Source organism: Ursus americanus, chromosome 2, assembly GCF_024610735.1.
Source record: "Ursus americanus isolate L20-20 chromosome 2, mUrsAme1.1.p, whole genome shotgun sequence".
Classification (NCBI taxonomy): domain Eukaryota; kingdom Metazoa; phylum Chordata; class Mammalia; order Carnivora; family Ursidae; genus Ursus; species Ursus americanus.
In genome coordinates this window covers 55,334,617-55,359,783 of record NC_142128.1, presented here as the reverse complement: position 1 = coordinate 55,359,783, position 25,167 = coordinate 55,334,617, and the positions used below count along the sequence as shown (strand labels likewise).

The 25,167-nt window shown below is 35.7% G+C and overlaps 1 protein-coding gene across 1 annotated transcript in view; it reads right to left on the bottom strand.

The window, feature by feature from the left end:
- The window catches only part of USH2A (usherin), a 676,006-nt gene that overhangs the window by 492,752 nt on the left and 158,087 nt on the right, over positions 1 to 25,167 (bottom strand). The window contains exons 14-18 of the mRNA XM_045809720.2: positions 21,812 to 21,975; positions 11,187 to 11,345; positions 3,203 to 3,697; positions 1,900 to 2,169; positions 139 to 308 (exon numbers count right to left, since the gene is read on the bottom strand). Coding sequence (XP_045665676.2) covers positions 139 to 308; positions 1,900 to 2,169; positions 3,203 to 3,697; positions 11,187 to 11,345; positions 21,812 to 21,975 — 1,258 coding nt within the window. The remainder of the gene's footprint in view (positions 1 to 138; positions 309 to 1,899; positions 2,170 to 3,202; positions 3,698 to 11,186; positions 11,346 to 21,811; positions 21,976 to 25,167) is intronic.

Here is a 25,167-nt window from a genome sequence, read left to right as displayed (position 1 = left end):
ATAGTGCCTTGTACACATGGTATTATATTAAGAAACAAATGCGCAGGTAAGGAATATATAAGGGAGAATTTGGTCATAGAATTCTGCAAAATCAGAAAATGTCAAAAGGAAGACAATTCAATTCTAAAACACTTATACCTGTGACAACACTGTCGGAAGAGATTGTTGAAGTGACTGTTCAGAAACCATATTGATCTTGTACCCCACAACTTCTCCTCTTGCTACATTCTCTGCTGGCTTCTCCCAGGACACATTGAGGGAGTGCGGTGAGAGTGGGGAGACTGAAGGAGGGGTCATGAATGCTGGCACTATCAATGACAATAACACAAGCAGACAGTGAATGCTGTACCTACATTTCATTTCCAGATGGAATTCGTACACCTATTCTAGCTCCTGACATAACACCATTCCTTACATAATACTGATTTCTAAACATCAAAGGATATACTGGCGTTTATAAAAACTACTTGCCTTTTGTTTTCTGTAAGAATGTTCTCCACCCTTACATTCCCAGCAAAGATATTTTCCATTTACAAAAGAAAAATCATTTAGAAATTTGCTTATGTTCAAGATAACTAGTAGATTATTTGGGGTAGGAAACCATAGATCTTACAAAGCATTTAAAAGGAGAAGTCATCAAAACTGAATCTTAGTCCACAAAGTCCAGAACAGTGCATAGTGACATATTGGATATCTGATGGAGAGGCGAATTTCACCGAGCCACACTGATACAGCTTGGAGAATATTACCCCTCAGAAAGAGGTAAATCTAAAATGTTCTAAATAACCACAAAGAAATTCTTAAAGTTTTCAATAAATCTTGATTTAAGTGTTCAGAGTACATATGCACATACATTCTCCCCCTGCCATCTTTGAGATCTTAATATGGATTTTAAATGTGCTAACCAAAGGTGTATTATCAAAGGACCTCATCGCACGTTCAGTAGCCAGTGACCCATAAGATTATGAGGGTCCAGTATTGCAGTTTCACCCATTACTTTTCATTTCTGACCTTGATTTTCCCCTTCCAGAACGCCATGGCTCATCACTTGTGCTATCATGGCACTATTATTTGTCCAAGATGGCTGGTAGTCATTAAGAGATGCTAAGCACAATGCACATTTTATTCATGAAATGATTCCCTTGGACATCAACCTAAAGCTACCCTTATCCTCCCACAGTCCTAACAGATTCAATTTAAATCAGGACTTGGGTTTCTTTGAATATCCATAGATTCAAAGCATAACAAAAGTGTCTTTTTTTGGTGAAAGGCTCATGATATTTGAAGTGTTTTTAATGTAAAGAGTGGGGGGAGCAGTTAAAAATATCTCATTTGCTGTAGTGAAGATATCTTAAGAAAATTAAAAATTTTACTCTCCTTTCTTACCATATTGCCAACTGCTTACAAGCACACTTGTGGATTACAGATATTGATATCCAAGATTCTATCATTAGGTATAATCTAGTACCTGCACTATTTGCTTTGGAGAGAGAAATAAAAACAAATTAAGATTTATGAAATTGGTATAGTTATCTCTTTCACTGAACATAAACTGTGCTGAATTTGGAGCACGATAGGACATACGGCCAACCCACTTCAGGAATGGAAACCAATTGCTATTTTTGGCAAACATTCCCCAAAGACTATAACTATAGTTAAGTTATTTTTCCCCCGTGAAGTAATAGCTCAGGCACTTATTTTTTTCCCCTAAAACTTACTGCAAGTGCTTTATGACCTTGAGATATTTACATAACCAACCGATATATTAAATTTTTCCTTGGCCTATATAAATTTATAATTCTTCCTTTTCAAAATGTACTTTAGTGCTGTTGACTTTCATGTGGGGCAGTATTTTCATCTGGGAATCTTCAAAGTGGAGTTCAAAGCATTTTTCTTCACCTGATTCTCCCGTTCTTTCTGAAGCCCAGGCAGAAGACACACTGCCAGCCATGTTCACAGCTAAGACTCGAAACGCGTACTGGGTGTATGGCTCCAAGGCAGTGATGGTTGTGGCTGTTTGAGGAGGTTTTAACGCATTTTCATTGGCTGATTCTGCAAATGGGTGAGGACTGAGCCAGCCACTGCTCTGAAAAACTCGACTTTCTGCTGATGTGATTTCTCCATCAGATTTCATTCTTTTCATGTAGAGTTCATATCTTATAATTATTCCTAGAAAAGTGAAACAGTAAACCAAGAGGACTCATCAGACAGATAGACAGACAGACAGACAGACGGTTTTGGAGGTGGGGTGGGGTTAGGCTGGTTAAAAAATGCCAGCTTTGCATTATTCTTCTGACTAGATTATCTGTCCATTTCTTCAGTAATCCAGATGACGAGACTTGTAAAAAACAACAAACTGATGGAGAGATGAATGTATGAAATACTGCAGAAAAGCATATTTATGGAAAAAAACAAACCGAAAGTGAATGCATCAACACAAAATAGCTATAACTTACTATAGGTAAATTCAATTCTTTTCAGAACAAATTATAATTTCTATTAAGAATTGCCTTTGGGGAGGATTTGATCATTGCACCTCCAATTTACATACTTTCATATTTGGATATTTTAATTTTATTATCTGTTTAACACAAGCCCTGTTAACATAAATATTAGAATATTAAACTTGATTTCTACCTAGTCTTCTCAAATAACTTTAAAAGTCTAAGAAAAAAGGGTTTGCCATCGTACGTACATGATATTAATTACTAAAAATCTATGAATTTGTGTCTGGCCTATATAACCGAGGGTTCAATTGTATGAAGACAAAAAATTAACTTAATGGAGTCAGCTAGCTTATATACATATTTTTTGTATTATTTTATATCCTTTTCTTGCTTAAAAGAGAAATTTACTGCTTCTGGGTGCCCTAACTCGTGACACAGTCAAATATAATGCATTTCATAAGTGAGTTTCAAATTAGAAACATCATTTGTGTTGTGACAGATGTCATTAAGAGCAAAGATAATATTAGCCTTTTAGGGGGCAATTTAAATGAATGGAATTTGTTATTAGATTAAAGAACTACACTTGTTCTAGTAACCAGTACAAATAGTATGTGATATCTTTAGAAAATCTCAATTATTATATCCTACAGTTACAAAAATGAATACAGTTGCCAGATTCATATTGCACAAGTCCAAATGACTAGATTCTCATTCATGTTTTGCCCAAAAAAGAAATCTAAGCCTTGAATTCCTACCATTTGGTTCCATTGGAGGAGACCATTCTACGTGAAGTTCTGTGGAACCGATCTTCCGCACCTCAGGTGGACCCAGCCTTCGGGGAGGTGCCTGGGCTGTGATCACCGTAAGGGGTGAGCTGTGTAAACAGCCCCCACTCGTACACGCCTGTACAGAAAAACGGTACTTGGTGAATGGAACCAGATTCCCAATGGTAGCGGAGCTTTCGTGACCTTCGTAAGGAGCACATGGCTGATTGCCACCTGAAGGAGCACAGGACAAAATATATTTTTCTATAGGACCAGAACGATTTGAAGGTGCAGTCCAGGCAAGTGTCACGGAGTCTGAGCTAATAGGAAGGATATAACTTAAGTTCAAGTTTCCTTCTGGGACCCCTGGTTTCGTCCTGTAAGTGACAGGTGCACTCCTTGTCGAACCATGCACACTGGCTGTCTCGATGTAATAGGAATATGAAGTATATGGTGACAGGTCCATGTCCAAGAAGTACTGAATATCTGAAATTAAAAGAAAAAAAAGAAGAAAAGAGCTACATTTCACAGATTGGTAAGGAATCATTTCTAATTGTTTTCCTATTTATATAACTTAATCATAAACTATACAATCTGCTCTTTTGAGTAAGAGGATGCTTCACATATTTAAAACTGAAATAAAGCAAATTCTGATGCTTTTACTGTGCAGAACATAAGAAGAGTGCCTCTTGTCATGAAGACTATTTAGAAGGTTGTTTAAACTCTTGTTCTTTTATAATATAGTGTCCTTTTTACAGAAGAGGTAAGAGGAATTTCTGGCCGTTCTCTGAAACAGAAATAGCCCGTTCTTCTATGTAACCTGTTTGCCTGTGAAACAATATTGCACTGGACCAAGGGTTGTCAAACTGCTGCCACATGCTACATTTGTCACCTGGCTGATATCATGACTGGAAACTTATTGAATTTCTGACCCACACAAACTGTGACATTATAAATGTTCATTGTTGTTTTACATTGCAAAATTTTGAAGACATTTGTTATTATCAATGGAGAATTGACACAGGAGTAGTCTGGGTTTTTTAAAGGATTAAAAAAGATAGGGCGTGGACATGGTTAGGCATGTGCCTGAACTTCCCGCTCTCTAAGGGGACAGGAAGTGTACTGCAAGACCATGACACTCACAACATGCCAGTTGGCCAAAGAGAAATGTTTCCAGATTCCAGCTCCACTGTCACAAAGCAGGCAGTGAAGAGTAGGTTTGAAACTGAGAGGCAATAAACCGATAGCATATACAAGCATACATTAAAACATATTTTATGAGACCGTGGTCCTTAATCCAATTCTTGGGAAATGTTTCCTCAGGAAGCATATAAAAATATGGATGTGTTATTTATTATAGGAAATGTTGAAGTAAATTAAAGTGGAATTTAATGGGTTATATTTTAATATTAATATGATATATTAATAGAATTCTAATATCACATAATTATTTAAAAACAGAGCGATGAAGGCCATGTAGCAACATGAGAAAAAATACAGGATGTAATAGTGCATGTACCTGAATATTATTATGAAAAATAAACCGGAGTATACACTGCTCCAGAAATTTTCCAAAGTGAAGTTAGTCATCATACTAGAATGCTGCAATTGTGAGGCTTAAAAAATTTATTTTAAGCTTCCTTAATGGGATATAACATTTTTATAAGAAAAAGATCAATGCCAACAACAAAATCACTTAGACAAATTATTGCACAAATACAGCATGAGATTCTTCTTTGGAGATGCTAATAATAATAACCATATGCACTGGTTAATTTCCTTTTTTTAAGATTTTATTTCTTTGAAAGAGAGAGAGAGGGGGTATGCATGAGCAGGGGAAGGGTAGAGGGAGAGGGAGAAGCAGATTCTCCACTGAGCAGGGAGCCCCACATGGGGCTGGATCCGAGGACCCTGGGGTCATGATCTTAGCTGACGTCAGTCACTTAAATGACTGAGCCACCCAGGCACCCCTGCACTGATTAATTCCTTTCCAAGTATGTTTAGTATCAAATAACAAAAATGTATTCCCACTGATATCTAATTCTTATCTCCCATATTAGTGAAATTTTCTATTATAAAATCGAACCAGGAAACAGTTATTTTCTGAGAACCTAAGTAAGCTGGGAAAATCCAGATTCATATTCTCCTAACTCCTTACCTTTCCTGCAATCCAAAACTGAAGTGGTTTCAGGGCAGAGAAGAGTTGGTATTCAGTTTTTTAAAAATGTGCTGAGCATGCTTAAATGAGGTAGGAGTGGGAGAATATTATGAAATTTCAGGTTTTCCTGGATGTAGAAGAAAGAAAACTAGCCATAATCTCCTATTAGTATTATGTATTAAATACAATATATATATTATATATATACACATACATATTAGTGTGTGTGTGTATGCATATATATCCCTTAACACAACCCTTCTCACATTTTATTTTAATATTTTAATGAATTGTCTTTACTTGACACAAGACTTAACACCCTGGGAAGCCAGGACCGTGTCCTCCTTACTCACCACTGTATTTGTAGCACAGAGTAGAATCTGAATAAATATTTGTTGAATCAATCAGTAAAGCTGATATATAAAATTTATTTTGCCTCTTTAGAAAAAGTGATATCCTCCACTAGTAAAATTTGATGAGTGAGATTTACTATGCCTCTTCAGAAAAAGTGATATCCTCCACTGGAAAAATTTGCTTGTGATATATTGATAGTAGTTGCTAGGTAGTTTCATTCTATCAATTATTTAAATGACCACTACACTGGTTTTCAATATATTACCTGAACATCATACTTGTTGCTCATAACAGAGTATTGTGATCACAATTGAACAATAAGGGAAATTACCTGTCTATAGTAGCTAGGGTATGGTTAATATTACATATATTTCTGACATATAATAGTAAATTCAATAAATACTTATTAAAGTTATCTGTATTCCACATGAGACTGTTCAAAATGTTCAAAACATTTGAAACAATCATTGAAGGCTAGCAAACTGATGGAAAATATTCTATGTAACATGTCAAAAGCTAAACCTAAAAGGCAAAAATAAATATCAATGCTAAATATTGCAAGAGAATGGCATACGCTTAAACTGGAAGTTGGAAGATATGTAACCTGATGATAATTAAGAGAAGTTCAGTACGTACTTGATGCTTGTAGCATTTGAGAAATGGAATATAATCCCAATAGATCAAAATCTACAAGAGGAGTCTATTTAGTAAGTAATTAGAGTAATTATAGGATTGAGACGGCAACAAATATTTGGTTAAAAACACTGGTTTCACTCATCTATGGAACATAAGAAGAAGTAGGAAGATGGGTAGGAGAAGAAAGAGATAAAGAAGGGGGGGTAATCAGAAGGGGAATGAAGCATGAGAGACTATGGACTCTGAGAAACAAACTGAGGGCTTCAGAGGGGAGGGGGGAGGGGAATGGGATAGGCTGGTGATGGGTAGTAAGGAGGGCACGTATTGCATGGTGCACTGGGTGTTATACGTAACTAATGAATCATGGAACTTTACATAAAAAACCAGGGATGTACTGTATGGTGACTAACATAATAAAAAAATATTATTATAAAAAAATAAAAAAATAAAAACACTGTGTAAACAACATATAGTATGAACTAAATAAAAGTAATTGAAAGGGCATAAATAGAATTCCCCTTAATTTTATCATAACAACAACAACAACAACAAAATGACTTGGGATAAAGGAACTTAAGCAGGTCATACTCCATAGTTAGGATAAGAATTATCTCTATCTTCAACTCTGAGCTTGGAAAATTGTTCTCCTACCACAAACTCCTTTTTTTTTTTTAAGATTTTATTTATTTGACACAGAGAGAGAGCACAAGCAGGGGGAGCAGTAGGCAGAGGAAGAGGGAGAAGCAGGCTCCCCTCTGAGCAGGGAGCCCTATGCAGGGATCAATCCTAGGACCCCGGGATCATGACCTGAGCTAAAGGTAGACGCTTAACCAACTGAACCACCCAGGCACCCCCTACTACAAACTTCTGCATATTCAGGACGACATTCATAATTTTTGCGTCAGCACTAATTCATGATTTCGGATGGTACCCACTATGGTTTAAGGTACATTCCTAATATACCACCCATGAAAGCTACCTGGACCTGCTCAGGTTTGCTGAATGTATCTTATTTTCTCATACACTTTCCCTCATGCCTGTTCACATACAACTTCTTCCAGGAAAATCATTCTTCCTTCACTGCAGTGCCTGGCTAATCCAGCTCACACATCCCTCCTTATTGTGAAACATTCAATGGTTCTCAGCCTCCATCTCTGCCACCACAGGCATGGTTGCCTCTCCCCCTCCCAGAACTTTCTGAATATTCCAAGTCTACTCTAATTCAACATTTAATATATATTATAATTTGTTTTACTCTTTATCTCCCCTCTCAATAATGAGAACTGCTCCTTCCATCTTTGTGCTTCTAGTGACTCATACAGTTCCTAATCCGGAGTAAACACTGAATAAAATTTTATTGAATAAATGAAGGAATGATTTTTCCATATATATCTGATTGATTTTTCTAGGAAAGAATATTAAGAGCTTTATAGAAACAGTTGCTTGTCATCAACTCTTGTGGGTTTTTTTTTTCTCATTCCCTCCTTATATTTACTGTTTGTTTCTCCCAGAGCTGCTGACCCATCTTACCGCTTGTTACATCGATCCCTTGATGTAGTATAGTGTAACAAACGATAATGATATTAAAGGTAGACATGACGTTTCAGGGTTCACTAAGATGTATCGTCATCTATAACCCTAAACTATGTTAACATCTTTAGGCTATGTAAGCAATGATCAGGTGTAGAAGTATTCATCCTCTCGTTTCTCTTTGAAAGGATTTTTTTTAGAGTAAACATGTAAGGACTATTCCTCTACACATGGCTTCCCAAATGAGAAATGATTTAACTGAATTTGGGGAGGAAAGGGGGAAACAGAGCATGCTCACATCAGCCTATTGATTTTATTCTCTTCTAATCTGTCTTCGTTCAGGAAAGAGGGTCTATTCTCCAATCTGACTTTTATCAGTAATGAAGATGACTTTTATTTTTCATTTCCATCTTACTGACTCCTAGGTCTAGTTCTCTTTTAGTTCCAAAATCAAGTAGGAAAACATAATATGATTTATTGGCCAATCCCTAAAACTACAACTCTATCAAATGAGTGCTAGTTCCTATGATAGCTCTTCTCTTCACACCCATCCCATGGAAAATACCTGTGGGCAAACCAGACTGGAGCTACAGTGGGGATAATATTAGGCACTGATTATGTACAATTCCCAGTGTACTGATTTGACCTCTATATCTTTCTCTCCTGTTTTTGAAAGCTGGTTATGTACAAGCTTATGAGGATGTAAATTTTGCTTATTTTTAAAAAGTTTGTATTCAGAAACTTTAAAATTATGCCACAATTAGTTGTGTGCCATTACTAGTAACAAATACTCTGCAACCTTTAAAGATGATAACACACCAGAGTGTCATGATCTTAGGTTGGAAACCACTGTCCTAGAGATTCCCATGGTGCATCAGGCAAGCTAGGGAAAGTTTTTATTCTAACAAGGAATTCTATAATGGTCTCAACCAAATGATCAAACTTTCTCGGAAGACAACACTATTAATTTTCTTTGAAAAGTTCAATGATTCTCCACCTATAATTCCAAATGCCTTTATTTAACCCAAAGATTTGTGTTCATCCGACTGAATATAAGTACTGTTTCCTTTTCATATTACACATGCTATCCACACACTGGAAATAGAGTAATAAACATGAGGGTATTATTAGAATGATACAAAGTTCTGGCAGCGTTAACCAATTGTTCTTACTGTTCAAATGCCATCATGCAGATAATTTTCACATCATTAATTATAGTGATTGTCAAGAAATGCCAGAAGTGGCATTTTTTAATGAAAAATAAGGTTTTAGGAAATAATACCTCGTTTAATAGGATTATATAAATGCCTGATTAGTGAATGAGTACACATTTATTATGTAAGAAACTGTTATTTGGATTCTATATTAGGGCAATCATGAATAAGAGCCAGCGCGTTGTACTCTCACGTAATGGTCTATAAAATAGATCACAATATGTTACTATGGAAAACATGCCACTGGAATTGAAGGGTATAATTGAAGTTTAATTTTATTATTGAATTAAGCTAAATGGAAAATGGGGTGACCCTAAGTCACAATTTCAGAAATAATCCGACCAGTGGTACTGTCATCTTCAAAATCACTTTCAATATTTTTATAACTCTCTCTTCCCCTATCACAAAAGTTTAAGTTTCAGGACACCTGGATCATGCTGATATTTGGAAGAAAATAAACATTCTAGTAGCAGGTTTTTAGGATGCTTTGCCAACATGGCAGATGTAGACAGATGTTCATTTCCCTTTGCAATCTGCATCATGAAGTTCAGAGTTGCCATTAACTTCAAAGAAGAGCTGGAATACTGGAGAAACATTCAGAGTTAACAGAAAGTGGACACGATAATGTAGGTGCATGTCAGGCAGAATTAGGTACAAATGTAACCTACTCTAGTACATACAAAATAGAAATGTATGCTATGCAAAAGTTTTAAAGCCAGTCACTACATTAAAACAAGGTGTCTCCCTAACCATTTTGAGGAAGATTATGGAACTTCAGTGCCTCCATAGAACTTAACACACTTTTCTAACTAATTAAGTAAGTTAACTGGAATTTGGAAAATTGGGTATTAAACAAAGAACAAAATGGAAACGTGAATTAGAATCACCATTCCAATGTTTTTAAAACTAGTTTCTTAAACTAGTTTGTAGCTAAACATGACTAGAGGCAAATATCAGAGAAGACAGAGCTGGAAGGTTGTAAACATTTCTATTTCTTCATTCTGACTTTAGGGAAACTAAAACATCTGAGTATTTTTTTTAAAGACAATGGGTCCCCATAGTTGGATTTCTGTAAGCTCTTTTAAAATCTTCTTAAAAGTTATAGATGCAAAGATAGTCTTCATGGTTTTTCACATCCTTTCTCTTTCAATTTAAGTTCATATTATATTCTACCTCTGTGGAAATGGCAGTGTATGCATAAAATTACATTGTTTGCATGAAAGTTAGTACTGATTTCACTTTTTTAAAAGTCCATTTTTAACCTAAGAACTTTTAAAGCTGAACCCATATAATAGAAATATTTGATAAATTTTCTATAATTCTTATGCTCAAAGAAAACTATAGTTCAGCTTGTTGTAAATCTTCCAATATTCCTACATAATTTTGAATTTAATATAACACAGATTATTTATATTACCTTCTATTACGTTACACAATGTGTCATGGACACTTTCCATTCATCAACATGTAAACTAAAATATCATTTTATAGGTACTCACATCCCACAATTCACTTACTAACAGATCAGATCCTATTATGCCATCTATCATAATTTATTGAAAGATTTTTGAATATCTGAATCTTTTGCAATATTTTGCTATTACAAATAGTGTAAGCTCGAACATATTTTGTGTCCATTTATGACAGTTCATTTAAGATAAATTTCCTAAAGGAAATTCGTTGAGTCAAATGGTATACAAAAGGATATAGTTTTCATGCATTTTGACAATTTAACCTGCATGAAGAGTTGTGTCAATGAACCTACACAGACAGTCCAGCAGTTTATGTAAGTTCTAACTCCTCCACATCCTCATCAATGCTGGCTGAATAGGGTAGTTTTTTTTTTCATCTTTGAGAATTTGATAAGCATTAGGGCTTATCAAATAAGAAGCACCTCATTTTTATTGCGTTGTTTTGATTACGAGGAGATTGCTAGTGAGACTCGTAATTCTGTCTCTGCTTGAAACGCTCCCTGCTAGACACAGGAAACCACAACAACATTTATCCTCAGTGTCAAAGAACTTAACTAATGTATCAATTCTCAGAATATTATATCTTTCTATTGCTAACCCTTTAAACTTACTGTATGGGTATTGATCTCCAGTTGTGTAGATTTCAGAACCGTCCCTGAATAAACTATAAGTAAGCCAGTGGGCATTTGGAGAATCAGGTGGACTCCAGGAGAGATTGATAGCAGAAGAACTTTGAGCTTGTCCTCTGGGTGGAGGTTGTTGGGATGGTGCTAAATTACAAAGGAGAGAGCATTTATTAGCAAAGGCAATCAATAAGCACACAAGTAAGCTGAAGTAAGATATCCAACAAAGAGGTCTTTCTGATTCAGGATTACTTTATCAAGAAGACATGCGGTTTACCAAGACATTAATAAACAGAAGGTACACATCATGAGTTCTCTAAAACAAAGCTTTTTATCTATAAGCATAAAACAATTTTGTAGGTCAATGCAGCTGTCATAAAAATAGTTGGGGAGTGGACCACAAAAGTTTACATTAAGCCCTTCTTTCTTCTTCTTTTGTCTTCTTTCTCCTCCTCCTCCCCCTCCTCCTCCTTCTTCTCCTTTTCCTTCTTCTTCTTCTTCTTCCTCTTCAGAACGTATCCAAGGATACACCACTTATTTTCTACTTAATTAATTTAAAAGTTAACATAAATAAGTGACGTTGAAACTTGAAATCTAAGTAGCATAATTTTTGGATTTTTAAAAAGAAGTTTTCCATTCCACTAAGCACAGTGCCTCATCTTGCTTCACAGAGCACAGTGTAAAAGAAAGAATAATAGTTGGTGATACAAATACTCACTGTGTCATGGATATTAAACAGTCTAAATATTAGCAAGAAATAATTTGAATGTACTATATGGATATTCCCACACCTGTTAGAGGTGCAATGTTTGTTAGAAGTAATATGATGGCACACAAGAGCATTCATCTCACTATTTTAGTGATATTTTATATAATGTATGTACACAATATGAAAACATTGTCTCTTATCACTGCATACTTTCCTCAGTCTCCCTCTTTTCCTTCACTCAGCACCATCCCCTCTCCCCGCCAGAAAACATAAAGGTAAAGGAGAAAAATAATGTCTAACTATTTTTTAAGACAATCAGCCACCAGTTTATTTATTACCTTCTGGCTTAACAAAATGCATAATCCTCCAACCATTTAGAGAAGCACATCCTACTCAGAGTTTTTCATTAAATAACGTATCAAAGTTTTCTGTGTTACCTTACTTTAAAAACTGTTAATGTTTTTGTTAAGAAATCTCAAAAAATCACGTATAGAAATGGATCAAATAATTATTAATTTTTATATGAATTATTTACAGTCACTGGATGATAGGGTTTCAGGAGAGGAGAGAGAGCACATTCAAATTAAGTAATATAATAAAGAGCATGATAAAGAAACTATTTTCAAAAGGGTAGGCAAAGAATGTAAGGAAACCAGAAGAAATAGAGCAGTACTCTGGGGTATGATAACAGTAGACCTCCTTTACTATTTACGTTAGGGGTCCTCAAGACGACCCCCAGGTTTAATGATTCACTAGGAAGACTTGCAGGACTCATCACATAGTCCTACTGTGGCTAAGATTTATTATAGCAAAAGAATAGAGTACAATCAAGAAAGGGAAAGATACTTGGGTAAGTCCAGGGGAAACCAACTGCAAGGTTCCAGTCACACAGGATATGCCTAATTCCCCGGGCACTGTTTTATGAAAATATGTGAAATGTTGCCAACCAGGGAAGCTCATTAGAAACTCAATGCCCAGGGTTTGTATGGGGACTGTTTATGTAGACAGCCTCTGCCTACATGAATAACCCCTCAAATCCTAGATTCTCAGAAGGAAAGCAGGGTTAAGCATAAACCATTTGGTTGGATAAAATTTAAGAGACAGTCAGCCACTCTACCTGTTCTGGGGATGGTGAGAACTCTCACAAAGTCTAAGTTCCCAGATGCCAGCCAAAGGCTAACTTTGCAAGCAGGTCTTTCTATAGATAAGCAATCAGGCCCACTATGTGAGCTTTTTTCTAACATGCTATGCCTAGCTTAAAGGGGCACAGCACTCAGGGACAGAAAGGGCTATAGGAAAAACATCATTTGTTAGGAGCTGTGACTATTCATGGCAGGATGCAACAAGCTCAAGCCCAGCTCAAGACTGCTCCTGCACTGTGACAAGAAGCTGAGGATTAAATACTCCAATTTTCCTTTCTGCCAGCCCTCCAGATGACTGGCAGGCTCCTGTTAGTAGCTGGAGCCAACTGAAAGTCAAAGGGCAAGGGAGTCTGCTGATGCAGACCATACAGAATCTTGGGGCATAGAGTAGGGTAGGGAAGTATGGAGTAGTAAAGTGAAGTTATCCTGCACACCAGGCAAAGACTTTCAACCAAGAGCTATTACTAATTCATCAGCATTCATAAGGGATACGCTCCACTTTAAAGACATGATATAATCCAATAATAACATTTTAAGAAAGTATTTCAAGAGCACTGAATTTGAAATATACAAAATTCCATATATTATGCACAGGCTTCCTAAAGACAATGCCTCTAATCCTAAGGGAGATAATACTGATGTCATATTTTTCAAGGAAAAATATTCAAACTAGATACACTCTCACTCTTCCCTTTTATCTTTTCTCCTTCTTTGGAATTTGCATTGTTATATTAAAACTCTAACTGTCCATATGCCTAGTTAGATACAGGACAAGAATAGTACCAATCTCAAAATGACACAGGAAAAGAGAATCATTTCCAAAGAGGACCTTATATTTTTGAATTCAGAAATTTGCCATATTCGACATGGTCTTTTGAATTGGTTGAACACGGCCAGTGCATTTGATCTGTCAGTGATTTTTAATTTAGGGCTCCACATCCTGTTGTTCTTGGTGGAGCCACAAAGACTCATAAACTGTCTCATTTATAGCCCTCTCAAAAAGCCTTGTAATCTATGGTAATTGAATATTTTTAGTGAATATTAGTCACAACATCTAAAACTCTGCATGCTATCAGGAACACAACAGATTTCAGAGTTAAAGCAATCAAAACTGACCTTCAGACTATTTTCTAAGACAGCAACATACTTTTGGGATGACTGAAAGAAAGATATATGTTTCCATCCCATGTCAAAGGGTATAGAAAATGATTTGCATTACTTGAACATTTCCTTGGCAACAAACATTCACATACACAAATACACAAACAAGCTCTTTCAAATGTTTAAAGCTGATTACTTGTTATGACCATCTCTAATCACAATCTTGCCCAACTTCACAGTATAAATGATTAGTGCCTGTTTGACCCTGAAATGAGAATGTTCATAGACCTGAAGCCTTAGATGATTCAATACCACTCAGAGAATAAATATTATGAAGGCCTGGCCATGAGATAACCTGAATTCACCCTTTTGTGTGCTGAAAGGGGAATTCTGAGAAAACAGTCACATATTCATTCATCAAAATTGCCAAGTGTGATCTTTGCATTTGCCAGACTCTCCTGTAAGGAAAGACAGTATCATATCGTGACTACATCCATTTGTTTGGAGCCATGAGTTTTAATCCTGGCTTAGGCACTTTGGTAATTTTGTGATTGTAGTCAAATTTTGGTTGGCCTCTCTGAATCATTCCTCATCTATAGTTAGGGGAGGATAACATCTGACTCTCAGGGTTATTTAGAGTATAAAGTGAATGTGCGTGTATCCCTTTTTCATGAAAGGCTGGGAACACTATGCCTATGAGAACAGGTGTCTAGTCTCCCTCTGTCTTTTTTTCTTGCCATCCTTAGGGGGTTGTCCTTGTGTACATGGTCCCAGGAGGATGACCACCAAGTCCGTATCCAATTCAACAGGAAAGGTAAAAGGAGAGATGGAGGACATGCCCCTTGCCTATGGGAGCACAACCTAGGACTCCCACACATCACTTCTGCCCATGTTACTTCAGCCAGAAACTTGGTGACATGGCAACACCTAACTACCAGGGAAGATGTTGCCATGAACCCAGCTCCAAGTACTGTTAAAATGAAACAAGTAGAAGACAGTTATTGAGAACAACTTAAAAATATCTTTTATAGATGCAATTTAAAATAGAACAATATCTAGAAAACTACAAAAAACATTTAAAAACTAAAAGGAGATAGGAGTGCTTCTAACTATGGCAACATAAAGAGTTTAGTGATATAAAATTTAATGAAATCATCAAAATAACCTTTCTGTGAGCTCTAAATCAACCACAGGCAAACAAAAAGTTAAGAACATTTACTCTTGAAAAACTAGTAGAGCTTTGAGTAGTAACAGTAGGAGTCTATGGCCTTTTTGTAGGGGATTATTTCCACAGTACCAGTACCATAGTCAGGTGTGTTGGTTTTACCAGTAGGGCTGACTATAAATAATAGCTTTGGTGCCATAAGGCACTGACTTGATTTGGGGTTGGCAGCAGAAATTCATAGCTTTGCCGCCAAAAAATTGGCACAGTCAATTGGGAACAAGAGGGAAAACTCACAGGTTTTCTAGCCTGAGTATATGCTCCCAGCTAGGTTAAGTGGTGAATTTACCAGATTATAAACCAGGAGATCCTGGGTATGATAGAACCATGGGAGGCCTGAGATGAGCTCTCCATAGATTCCTAGCTGGCTGGAAAACTATGAAGGTATGGGGAAAATCCATGAGAGCCAGGGAAAAATGAAGGCCAAAGAAGAACTGAGAACTAGCTATAACTCTGAAAATATCCCCCAAACCATACACATATTGATTGGCAGAAGCTATATGGTCTGGAAGTATTTGAGCACAGACATTGCCCAAATCTTTCGCTGATTCAGACACAGTAATGACCCCTAGGAAGCCAGGCTGTGAGTAAAAATTAAAATTAAAAAAAAAAACCTGATTAGACGTCAACAGCTGTACACTGCAGTGGAGAAAGTTTTCCACCGTTTAAGTCTATGCAAATTACAAAAAAAAAACTAACAACTTAAGTGTTTTCAACATAAAATTACAACACAGAGAAACTGAACTGTACTCATAAAAATAGCAGTTGAAAGAAACAGACTCTGAATGATCCCCAGTATTGAGTACAGCAAAAACCATTTCAATGCAGCTATTATAAATATGTTCTAAGAGTTAAAGAAAAATCTGATGATGATTCAGGAAAAAGGGAACTTTAATACAGAAATAGAATGTATAAAAACATTCTAAATTCTAAATTCCAGAGCTGAACAATACAGTAACTGAAATGGAAACTTCCCTAAAAAGGCCTCAATGACAGATTTGAAAAGAAAAGAGAAAGAATCAGTGAACTTGAAGGTAAAGCAAGAGGTAGGGGGGCTGGTGGGTGGCTCAGTCAGTTCAGTTTCCAACTCCTGGATTTCAGCTCAGGTCACAATCTCAGGGTCATGAGATCAGATCAGTGCTATGTAGCACTCAGTGCTGGGCGTGGAGCCCGCTTAAGATTCTCTCTCTCTTTCTCCCTCTCTTCCTCTCTCCCCCTCCTTCTGTCCCTCCCCTACTAGCATAGACGCTAAGAAAAAAAAGTATTAAAAAAAAAAGCAATATGTAAAATGTAATGATACAGCAATGATTTAGCCAATCCACAGAAAGGAGAAAAAAATAGAACAAAATGAACAGATCCTCAGATACCTGTAAGACAATGTCAGGTGTACCAAAATATGTGTCATGGGCTCTCCAAAATGAGAAGATAGAGAAAATGGCAGAAAATATTTGAAGAAATATTAGCTCAAACTTCCCAAATTTGATGGAAAACATTTATCTACATTTCCAAAACTACGATAAATCCAAGTAGAATACCAACAGATTCATACCAAACATATCATAGTCAAACTGCTGAAAGACAAAAACAAAACTTCTAAAGGAGTAAGAGAAAATTCATTCACAGTTGAAGAAAAATACAACTAAAGGCTGGAATAAATGATGGAGGCCATAAGGTAGTAGAATGACGCATTCAAAGTCCTAAAAGAAAAAAGAATATTGTTATCAAGAGTTCTATCCAGAAAAAGTCCCATCAAAAAAAGGAAAGAAGGAAGGACGGAAGGAAGGAAGGAAGGAAGGAAGGAAGGAAGGAAGGAAGGAAGGAAGAAAAAGGAAGAAAGGAGGTATTTGCAGCTAATTTTTTAAAAATAGTGGGAGAACTCATTCCTGGCAGACTAGCCCTGCAAGAAATACTAAAGAAATCCATCAGGCTAAAAGGAAATGACACAGAGAGCAAATAAATTGAGTCATGTTGAGGTAGGAAGAATACCAGAAAGGGTAAATATGTGGGTAAACATTAAGGACTCTGTGTGTTATGTGTGTGTATATTCATATTGTTTTCTTCTCTCAAATCATTTATAAAAATTAGTGTTAAAAGAAAATTACAATTATATTAGTGTAATGTAGGGTTTATTATACACACACTCACACACACACAATTACACAGTACCACAAGTCAAAGATGGGGAAAGGAAGGGACCTATATCAAGAGTTTACTTGTTATATTTTACCAGGATTAAATCAGTACGAATCTCAAGTAGACCGTGGCAAATAAAGATGCATATTCTAATTCATAGAACAACTAGTAATAAAATAACACAAAAATTAAAAAGTCAGCAAAATATAGTAACCTGATTTTCAACAAGATTAACAAGAACCAAGGAGAAAATACTCCTTTCAAAAAACTATGCTGGAACAACTGGAAATCCACTTTTGAAATGAATGAAACTGGAAACTCAACTCACAACATATCTAAACATTATTTCAAAATGGATCAAAGACCTAAATCTAAGAGCTAAAATTGTAAGACTCTTATAAGAAAACATAGGGGGAAAATCTTCATAACTTTGGATTTGACAATAGTTTCTTAGATATGCCACCAAATGTATAAACAACAACAAAAAATGGACAAATTGAAATGTATCAAATTTTAAAACATCTGTGCTTCAAATGACACTATCAAGAAAGTGAAAAGAAAACACACAGAATGGAAAAAACATATGCAAATCATATATCTAATAAAGGACATGCGCCTAAAATATATAAAGAACTATAACAACTCAGTAACAAAGACAAATAACCCAATTAAAAAATGGGCAAATACCTGGAATACACTTTCTCTAAAGAAGATACACAAATAGACAAGAACTATGAAAAGATGCTCAATATTACTAATCACTAGGGAAATGGATATCAAAACTATGATGAGACAGCATCTCATACACATTAGATGGCTACTATAAATAAATAAAAAATAACAATGTTGGCAAGGATATGGAGAAATTTGAGCCCTTGTGCACTGTCAGTAGGAATTTAAAACAGTAAAGCTGCTGTAGAAAATAGCAAAGCAGTTCCTCAAAAAAATTAAAAATAGAATTACCATATGATCCAGCAATTCCACTTCTGATTATATATCCAACAGAACTGAAAGCAGAGCCATTGAAAGCAGAGTCTTGAAGAAATGGCTGTACACCCATATTCATAGCAGCATTACTCACATAAGCCAAAACAGAGAAGCAACCCAAGTGTCCATTGATAACTGAATGGATAAGCAAAACATGGTACATGCATACAATGGAATATTATTCAGCCTTTAAAGAAAGGGAATTTTGAGATAAGCTACAAAAGGGATAACCCTTGAGGACATATGATAAGTGAAATAAACCGCATGCAAAAAAGGCAAATATTTTATGATTTTACTTATATGAGGTTCTTAGATTATTCAAAATTATAGAGAAAGTAAAATTGTGGTTACCAGAGACTGGGGCAAATGGGAGATATTATTGTTTTATGGGTATACAGTTTCCACTTCACAAGGAAAGTTATGGAGATGCATGGTAGTGATGGTTGAACATTATGAATATATTTAATATCACTGAACTGTGCCTTTAAAAATGGTTAATATGGTCAATTTTATGTCATATATATGTCACCACAATAAAATTTTTTTTTTAAAAAAGCGTTAGCTACAAAAGCCTCTCTGATAAAGTAAGGATAAAGGAAAAATATAAGTGATAAAAAGACAGATAAATAACCAAAGGTAAACAAGAAGTGAATAGTATCAAGAAGACTTAAACACAAATGAGCTATAAATTATATGTATATATTTATATACACAGTTAAGTTCATAGTTAGAAGTTTAGGGCAAACGAAATTTCATTTCATTCACTAGTAAAGCATACAGAACACAGAATTATTTAATACCTGTTTTGTATTACCTCTATCAAGGAGAATGACTATCATTTTGAAAGCATGAAACAAATATCAATGGGAAAGAAATGAATCAGGAAATAAGGAAGCAGATTGTAAGAGAGGGTCTAACTACCTTATCTGAATTCAATTCTCCTGTACTCTGGAAATTATATGCTCAAGATTCCCAACTCAACTCCCTGTCAAAAAAAAAAAAAGGAAAAATTACAAATGATATTGCTAACCTATTGCCAGTGGAAAGATAAAGAAGTGGAAAAGATAACAGTCGTAATCCTGTGGTTCCCAAACTGTGTAGAAGGACTCCATGAAACATTCTAATGTTCAAGGAAAACACATGCTTGACATCTGTTGGACACAGAGGAAAATACCAGCCCGAGGTAGTTCACAGTTTCAACAATAGATAGCACTACATTCCTTTCAATAGCATCATATCTTTGTGAAGCTGATTGTTCCGGCTGTTGCTAGGATAAAAAGCAAGTACCATGTAAAAATCAAGGTGGAACAGGAAGGAAAGCAGGCTCCCTTCATACTCATGCCACCGTCAGCATTTCCTGTGCCCCCCGTTCACTCCCTTTTACGGTGAGTCTACCCATCACTTCTGCTGACTATGCCTCAAGCTCTTTGAAAGGCAGGAATCTTGTCTAACTTTTTTTCTTGAATGAACTACCTCTGTAGATAGTTTCTAACTTTGCCCAGTGTTTTGTAAATTTTGTGAAACACACACCCAAAACAGCAGCAGCAACAACTACTCCAAGTGGTTGAACAAATGTATTCAACACTAAGGATCACAATTTTAAAGAGAAAATTTAAATATATACATAGATAAATGTGTGTGTGTGTGTGTGTGTGTGTGTGTGTGTGTCAACTCAAGGCATTTCCATATATATATATGGAAGAATAGGAAAATGAAAGTTTTTTAATTGGAAACATTTCGAAAGACAAGAAGATTCAGCCCAGAGAAGGAAAGACAAAAGATAAAACTCCATGTCTACCACTACGAAGAAATGTAGGCCAGGTGTTCAGTGAACCAAACTGTCCAGTTTTGCCTGAGGTATAGTTCCGAGACTGTGTCTTAGGTGTAAGAATAGGTAGAAAAAAGTGGAGCAGATGTCAATATTTTCACACACACACACACACACACACACACACACACACTAATCAAAATCGCTAAGATTCAGGATGTTATATGGAAGGTTCTCACAAAATGATGATCTACAACCGACATCCCAAACAATATGTTGGAATTCCTGTCGTACAGAAATCAATCAATTCTATAGTTAATCAATGAATAGCAAATATTAATTAAATTCTCAGTGAAATCCAGATTTATATTTAGACTGTATTTACACAGAAAAGTAATTACGATAGTCCTTTCCCAAAAGAAGCATATATGCCTACAATTTTACTTATACTAACACCCAGAGAGACCAAATAAAACACAGGATACTGAAGATAAACTACACAGGTACAAAATCTGAATATGTCTTGTTAATCATTACCTACACCCTGCCTTCCCCTACCTCGAAATCTAGTAAGGTTGCTGTGGAGCCCCATATTTTCTTACTTATTTCTCTCTCCCTTAAATGTAGATAACACAGTTCCAAGCAAGCTTGTTTGTGATGATTTGTCCTGACTTATGGCATTCCCTCGCACTGTGACTCATGATAGTCCCAGGACACCCCAAGGAGAACATGCATTGTACAATATGCTGTAGAGTGCTCCTTACCACATGTTCTCAGCAGGCATTTCTTAGAAATTCTGGAAAAGGTAAGGATATATGATCTTAGAGTAAATATAAATAAATCATCAATATGCTATGAAACCGTAGGACTGCAGGTGACCTTGACAAATCAAGTCAAGACACTGGAGAATGGTGTTGAAAAGTCAAAAGATGCTAAGATGTAATCTTTGACTTCTGGGAGTTAAAAATAGAAATGTGAGAGATATTTAAACAACTAATACAACCTGCAGAAGAAATATCAAATATAGGAGTAATATGTTATGATAAACAGTGATAATTGCTATTATATCAATAAGCAACTAATAATAGCGTGGTACCCATAAAATTTGGTGGATTGGAGGACATAACTCATAAGACATAAGAATAAATCTCTCACGTGTTATAGAAAATTGGCTGGGAACGTCCTTGTTTGGTGGGGTGACCGATCATTTTGTTTTAACCAGTAGTGTTGATTTTTCCACTGAAAGTCCTGTGTCACTGGAAAGTCCAATGTCTGGGGGAAAACCAGGAGTCTGGTCACCACACTAGTGATTCCATTCTAACAAAATGTTTTAAATTTCCCACTACTAACATAATCACCATTTCAATAATCTAATCAAGGAAGAAGAACACAAGTTTCATTTAGTGTAACTGTTTTTTTTCCATTTCCCACCTAAATTCTCCACCTTGTGCCTAAGCCTTTCTGATGGGTTCTCAATGGAGAAAGAAAATAACAATATACTCTTCTCTGCATGATGTTTTTTCCACCAGCACAGGGCCAAAGTTCACTTACTTTTGCTGCAGCCCAGTGGATTGTTCTCATCCAAATGGCTTGCCCTGGGAACACAAGTATCACACTTGGAGCCAGTGACAAATCGTTTACAGAAACACTGGCCCGTGACCAAGTGACAGGTTTCATTCAAGGCTCCTGAGAGATGACAATTGCAAGGCTGACATCTGAAAACAAGACAAATAAACCATCAAAGAGAATAATGTTTTGATTAATAATTCATAGTATAAGTTACATTTATCAATAACATTGTGAAATAAGATGGCCTGTTTTAGCCAATATGTTGAAAAGAACACTTGAGCTAAACAAATAAACAAACACAACATCAAACAAGACAGCAAAAGAATATTTAACAAAATGTTGTTCACGATAAAATCTCTATGAAGCCTCCCCTTTGTAAACTAATTAATGGCCAAAAAAATTGTTATATTGCTTTTTTCATGCCACGATACATCTTATGGATTATTTTGAATGCCACTTGTTCAATTAAGAATACTGTAAATTTTGCTTTCTCACAAAAGCAGTTCTTCTGACAGCTAAAAATTTAGATTAGGTAACCATAAATCATCTTTCCAAGTATCTATCAAGTTATGAAGCAGAACACCAGATGTGATAACCATGGAACTCCCTAAAAATCTTGAAATTCTATATTTAGTTTTATAAAGACTAAATTTCACTAAGAAAAGAGTTTGAGGAAGACATGTTCCAGTACTGTCGATGCCTTAACATAGGTTATATTTCATTTTCTATTTTATGTACTAAACTCATTTATCCAGAATAGTTGGAGAATAAAGCATTTTTCTGATTTATTAAAAGATGTTAATGACACAAATATAATGAGATAACTTCATTTCAACTTAAATTTCTTGGACCTAAAGTTGTTTGTAAAAATCACTGGCCTGGCATTTTGCCATGATAGAAGCTAAAACCTGTTTCCTCTGGGTAAGTTATTCAAATTCTTAGCGTATGCCAATGTCATTGATCAGGATAAGCAATTTTGGCACCGTGAAGTGTTAGAGAGGCAAAAACAGCACATGGAAAAAGACAACTCGCTTGTAAACAGAAACTTTCTATGTGGCACATTTAAAACAACATTAAATGGATTCACCTCTATTTTCTAATAAAGATCCTGGATGGATAGTTTCTTTATCCCCCTGCAACTTCTACAGTGTGATCTCTCGGGTAATCATTCAACACCCTTAAAAATCCTGATAAAAGCAAAGGACTGCTAAATAAGCTGCAAATTTGTTTTATGGACTAATATCACCTTGGGAATAAATAAAGTACAGTTTCTCTTGAAAACCACTATACTGTAGTTTGCCCTCTTTATGTCATGATAAAAGGACATTTCCCCCCTACAAACCACTATATTAAGTCCTTTATGTAGAAACATGCATCAGAACTCCATTTCAAATAGATATTTTATTTAGGCTACTTAAGTATCAGAGCTGAAGAAAATTATGCACTGAAATTAAAATGGAATTATAGAAGCAACAAAATATTTGATTTGCTCTTAATTTCATTATATGCCATTACTTAGAGTATATTGTTTGTAGGCTTTTAATGTAATATTGGTAAGCATAAACAATAAGAGGCAAGCTTCTCCCAATGCATATATATCACCACACCACTCAAGAGTAAGTGTCTCTTGAGTATTTCAGTTTTTATTACCATTCACTCATGAGACAATCACACTTATTTTACATACAGTACATTTAGAGTAATAGTTTCCAGTGTATAACATAATTCCTTTTCTTGATGTAGTTCTATTTTCTTCCAGCTAGCTGCTACACACTTAACTCCAAGTCAGCTCTGTCAATATCCATGGGATATTAAGTTCTGAATCCAAATGGAATAAATAAATCGCTTCTTAGGAAAGCATGCAATGTTTTGAGTAATTAAATGTGACTATTCCTGATTTTATAGTCTCTTATACCAGCTGTTGTTATATCTAACTTATCTGACTTGTTATAATTGCTTGACTTCAGTGAGAGAGAATTTTACCTGAACGAAGATCATAGGAGACTTTTTTGAATATTACAGTTTGTTCCTAACTCAGAGGACACTAGGGATAATCTTGTAATTAAGGTTTAAGTAAAATGATTCCTATAAATTTCTCAGCCACTCAAATATAATTTCAAACATTTCCAAGACTCTTTAGCAAATAAGCTACAAGTTTGATGTCATTTTATAAGTTATCCTTTCTCAAGAGCACCTCCTAAATGAAATATATTTCACATTTATTAAAACAAAATTATACATAATAAAGGGGAAGACATTTTAAGCTTAGAAAGAGAAACACCAAACTAAGATGAATTGTGATATTGATTTTGTCAGGATAAATGGTTTTTGTAATATTAATATAAAGAAACCTTTATTACACTGACTCTCCTGGTACAGCCAGAGCTACTCCCGCAATCTGTTTAAAATCTTCATTTTTCATCCTTATGGGAAAACCTCACTTGCTAAATGGATTTCATAAAGAGTAATCTGTCAAGATTTATATAGATAAACAATTTGTGATGTTTATTGACCAGTTCATTATGGTAAACAAAACAGGAGTAAAACATCACTAATCTCTGCTAGCACTCTGCTATTATAGTTCTGTTTGGGCCCTTCTGTAACTCAGTGTTTACTGAGTACAATGGGAAAGAAGTTAATTGGCTTCTGTCCCTTAAATCACAAATCTCATATATTTTCCTTTCCATGGAACCTAGTCCATTGGTGCAAATGGTTAGAGAAAGAGCTGCCCTACTTATTATTATTGCAAAACATCACTATTAATGAAGGACTGAATTTCATTGTCAGAAGCTCCATCATCTGAGGGAGAGCTACTGCAGGAGGTTTAGGGATGTATTCCAGGATATAGATCATTTTATTGACATTTCTTTTTCAACACCTCTCTTCCATCTGGGGTCTCAATTCATTGATACCATCAAATTAATTTAAATATATCGATTGACATAAGTAATATTCATTGAGGTCCAATTATGTTCCAGGACCAGAAGAGACACTGAGGACACAAAAAGGAATAAGATAGAGTTGTCCCTGTCTTCAAGGAGCTTGTAGTCTAGTGAGAAATATAAAATAACAGCATTAATAAAGATGTATGCTGAGTCTTTGTGGGCACAGAAAAGGAAAACTACCTGGTAGCAGGGAATGGGACAGTGGAAAAAGTATTAAGAAGGAATCTTGGGGGGCATCTAGGTGGCTCAGTCAGTTGAGCATCCAACTCTTGATTTCGGCTCAGATCATGATCCCAGGGTCTTGGGATCAAGCCCCATGGTGGGCTCTGTGCTCAGCAGGGAGTCTGCTTGAGGATTCTCTCTCTCCCTCTCCCTCTGTCCCCACCAAATAAA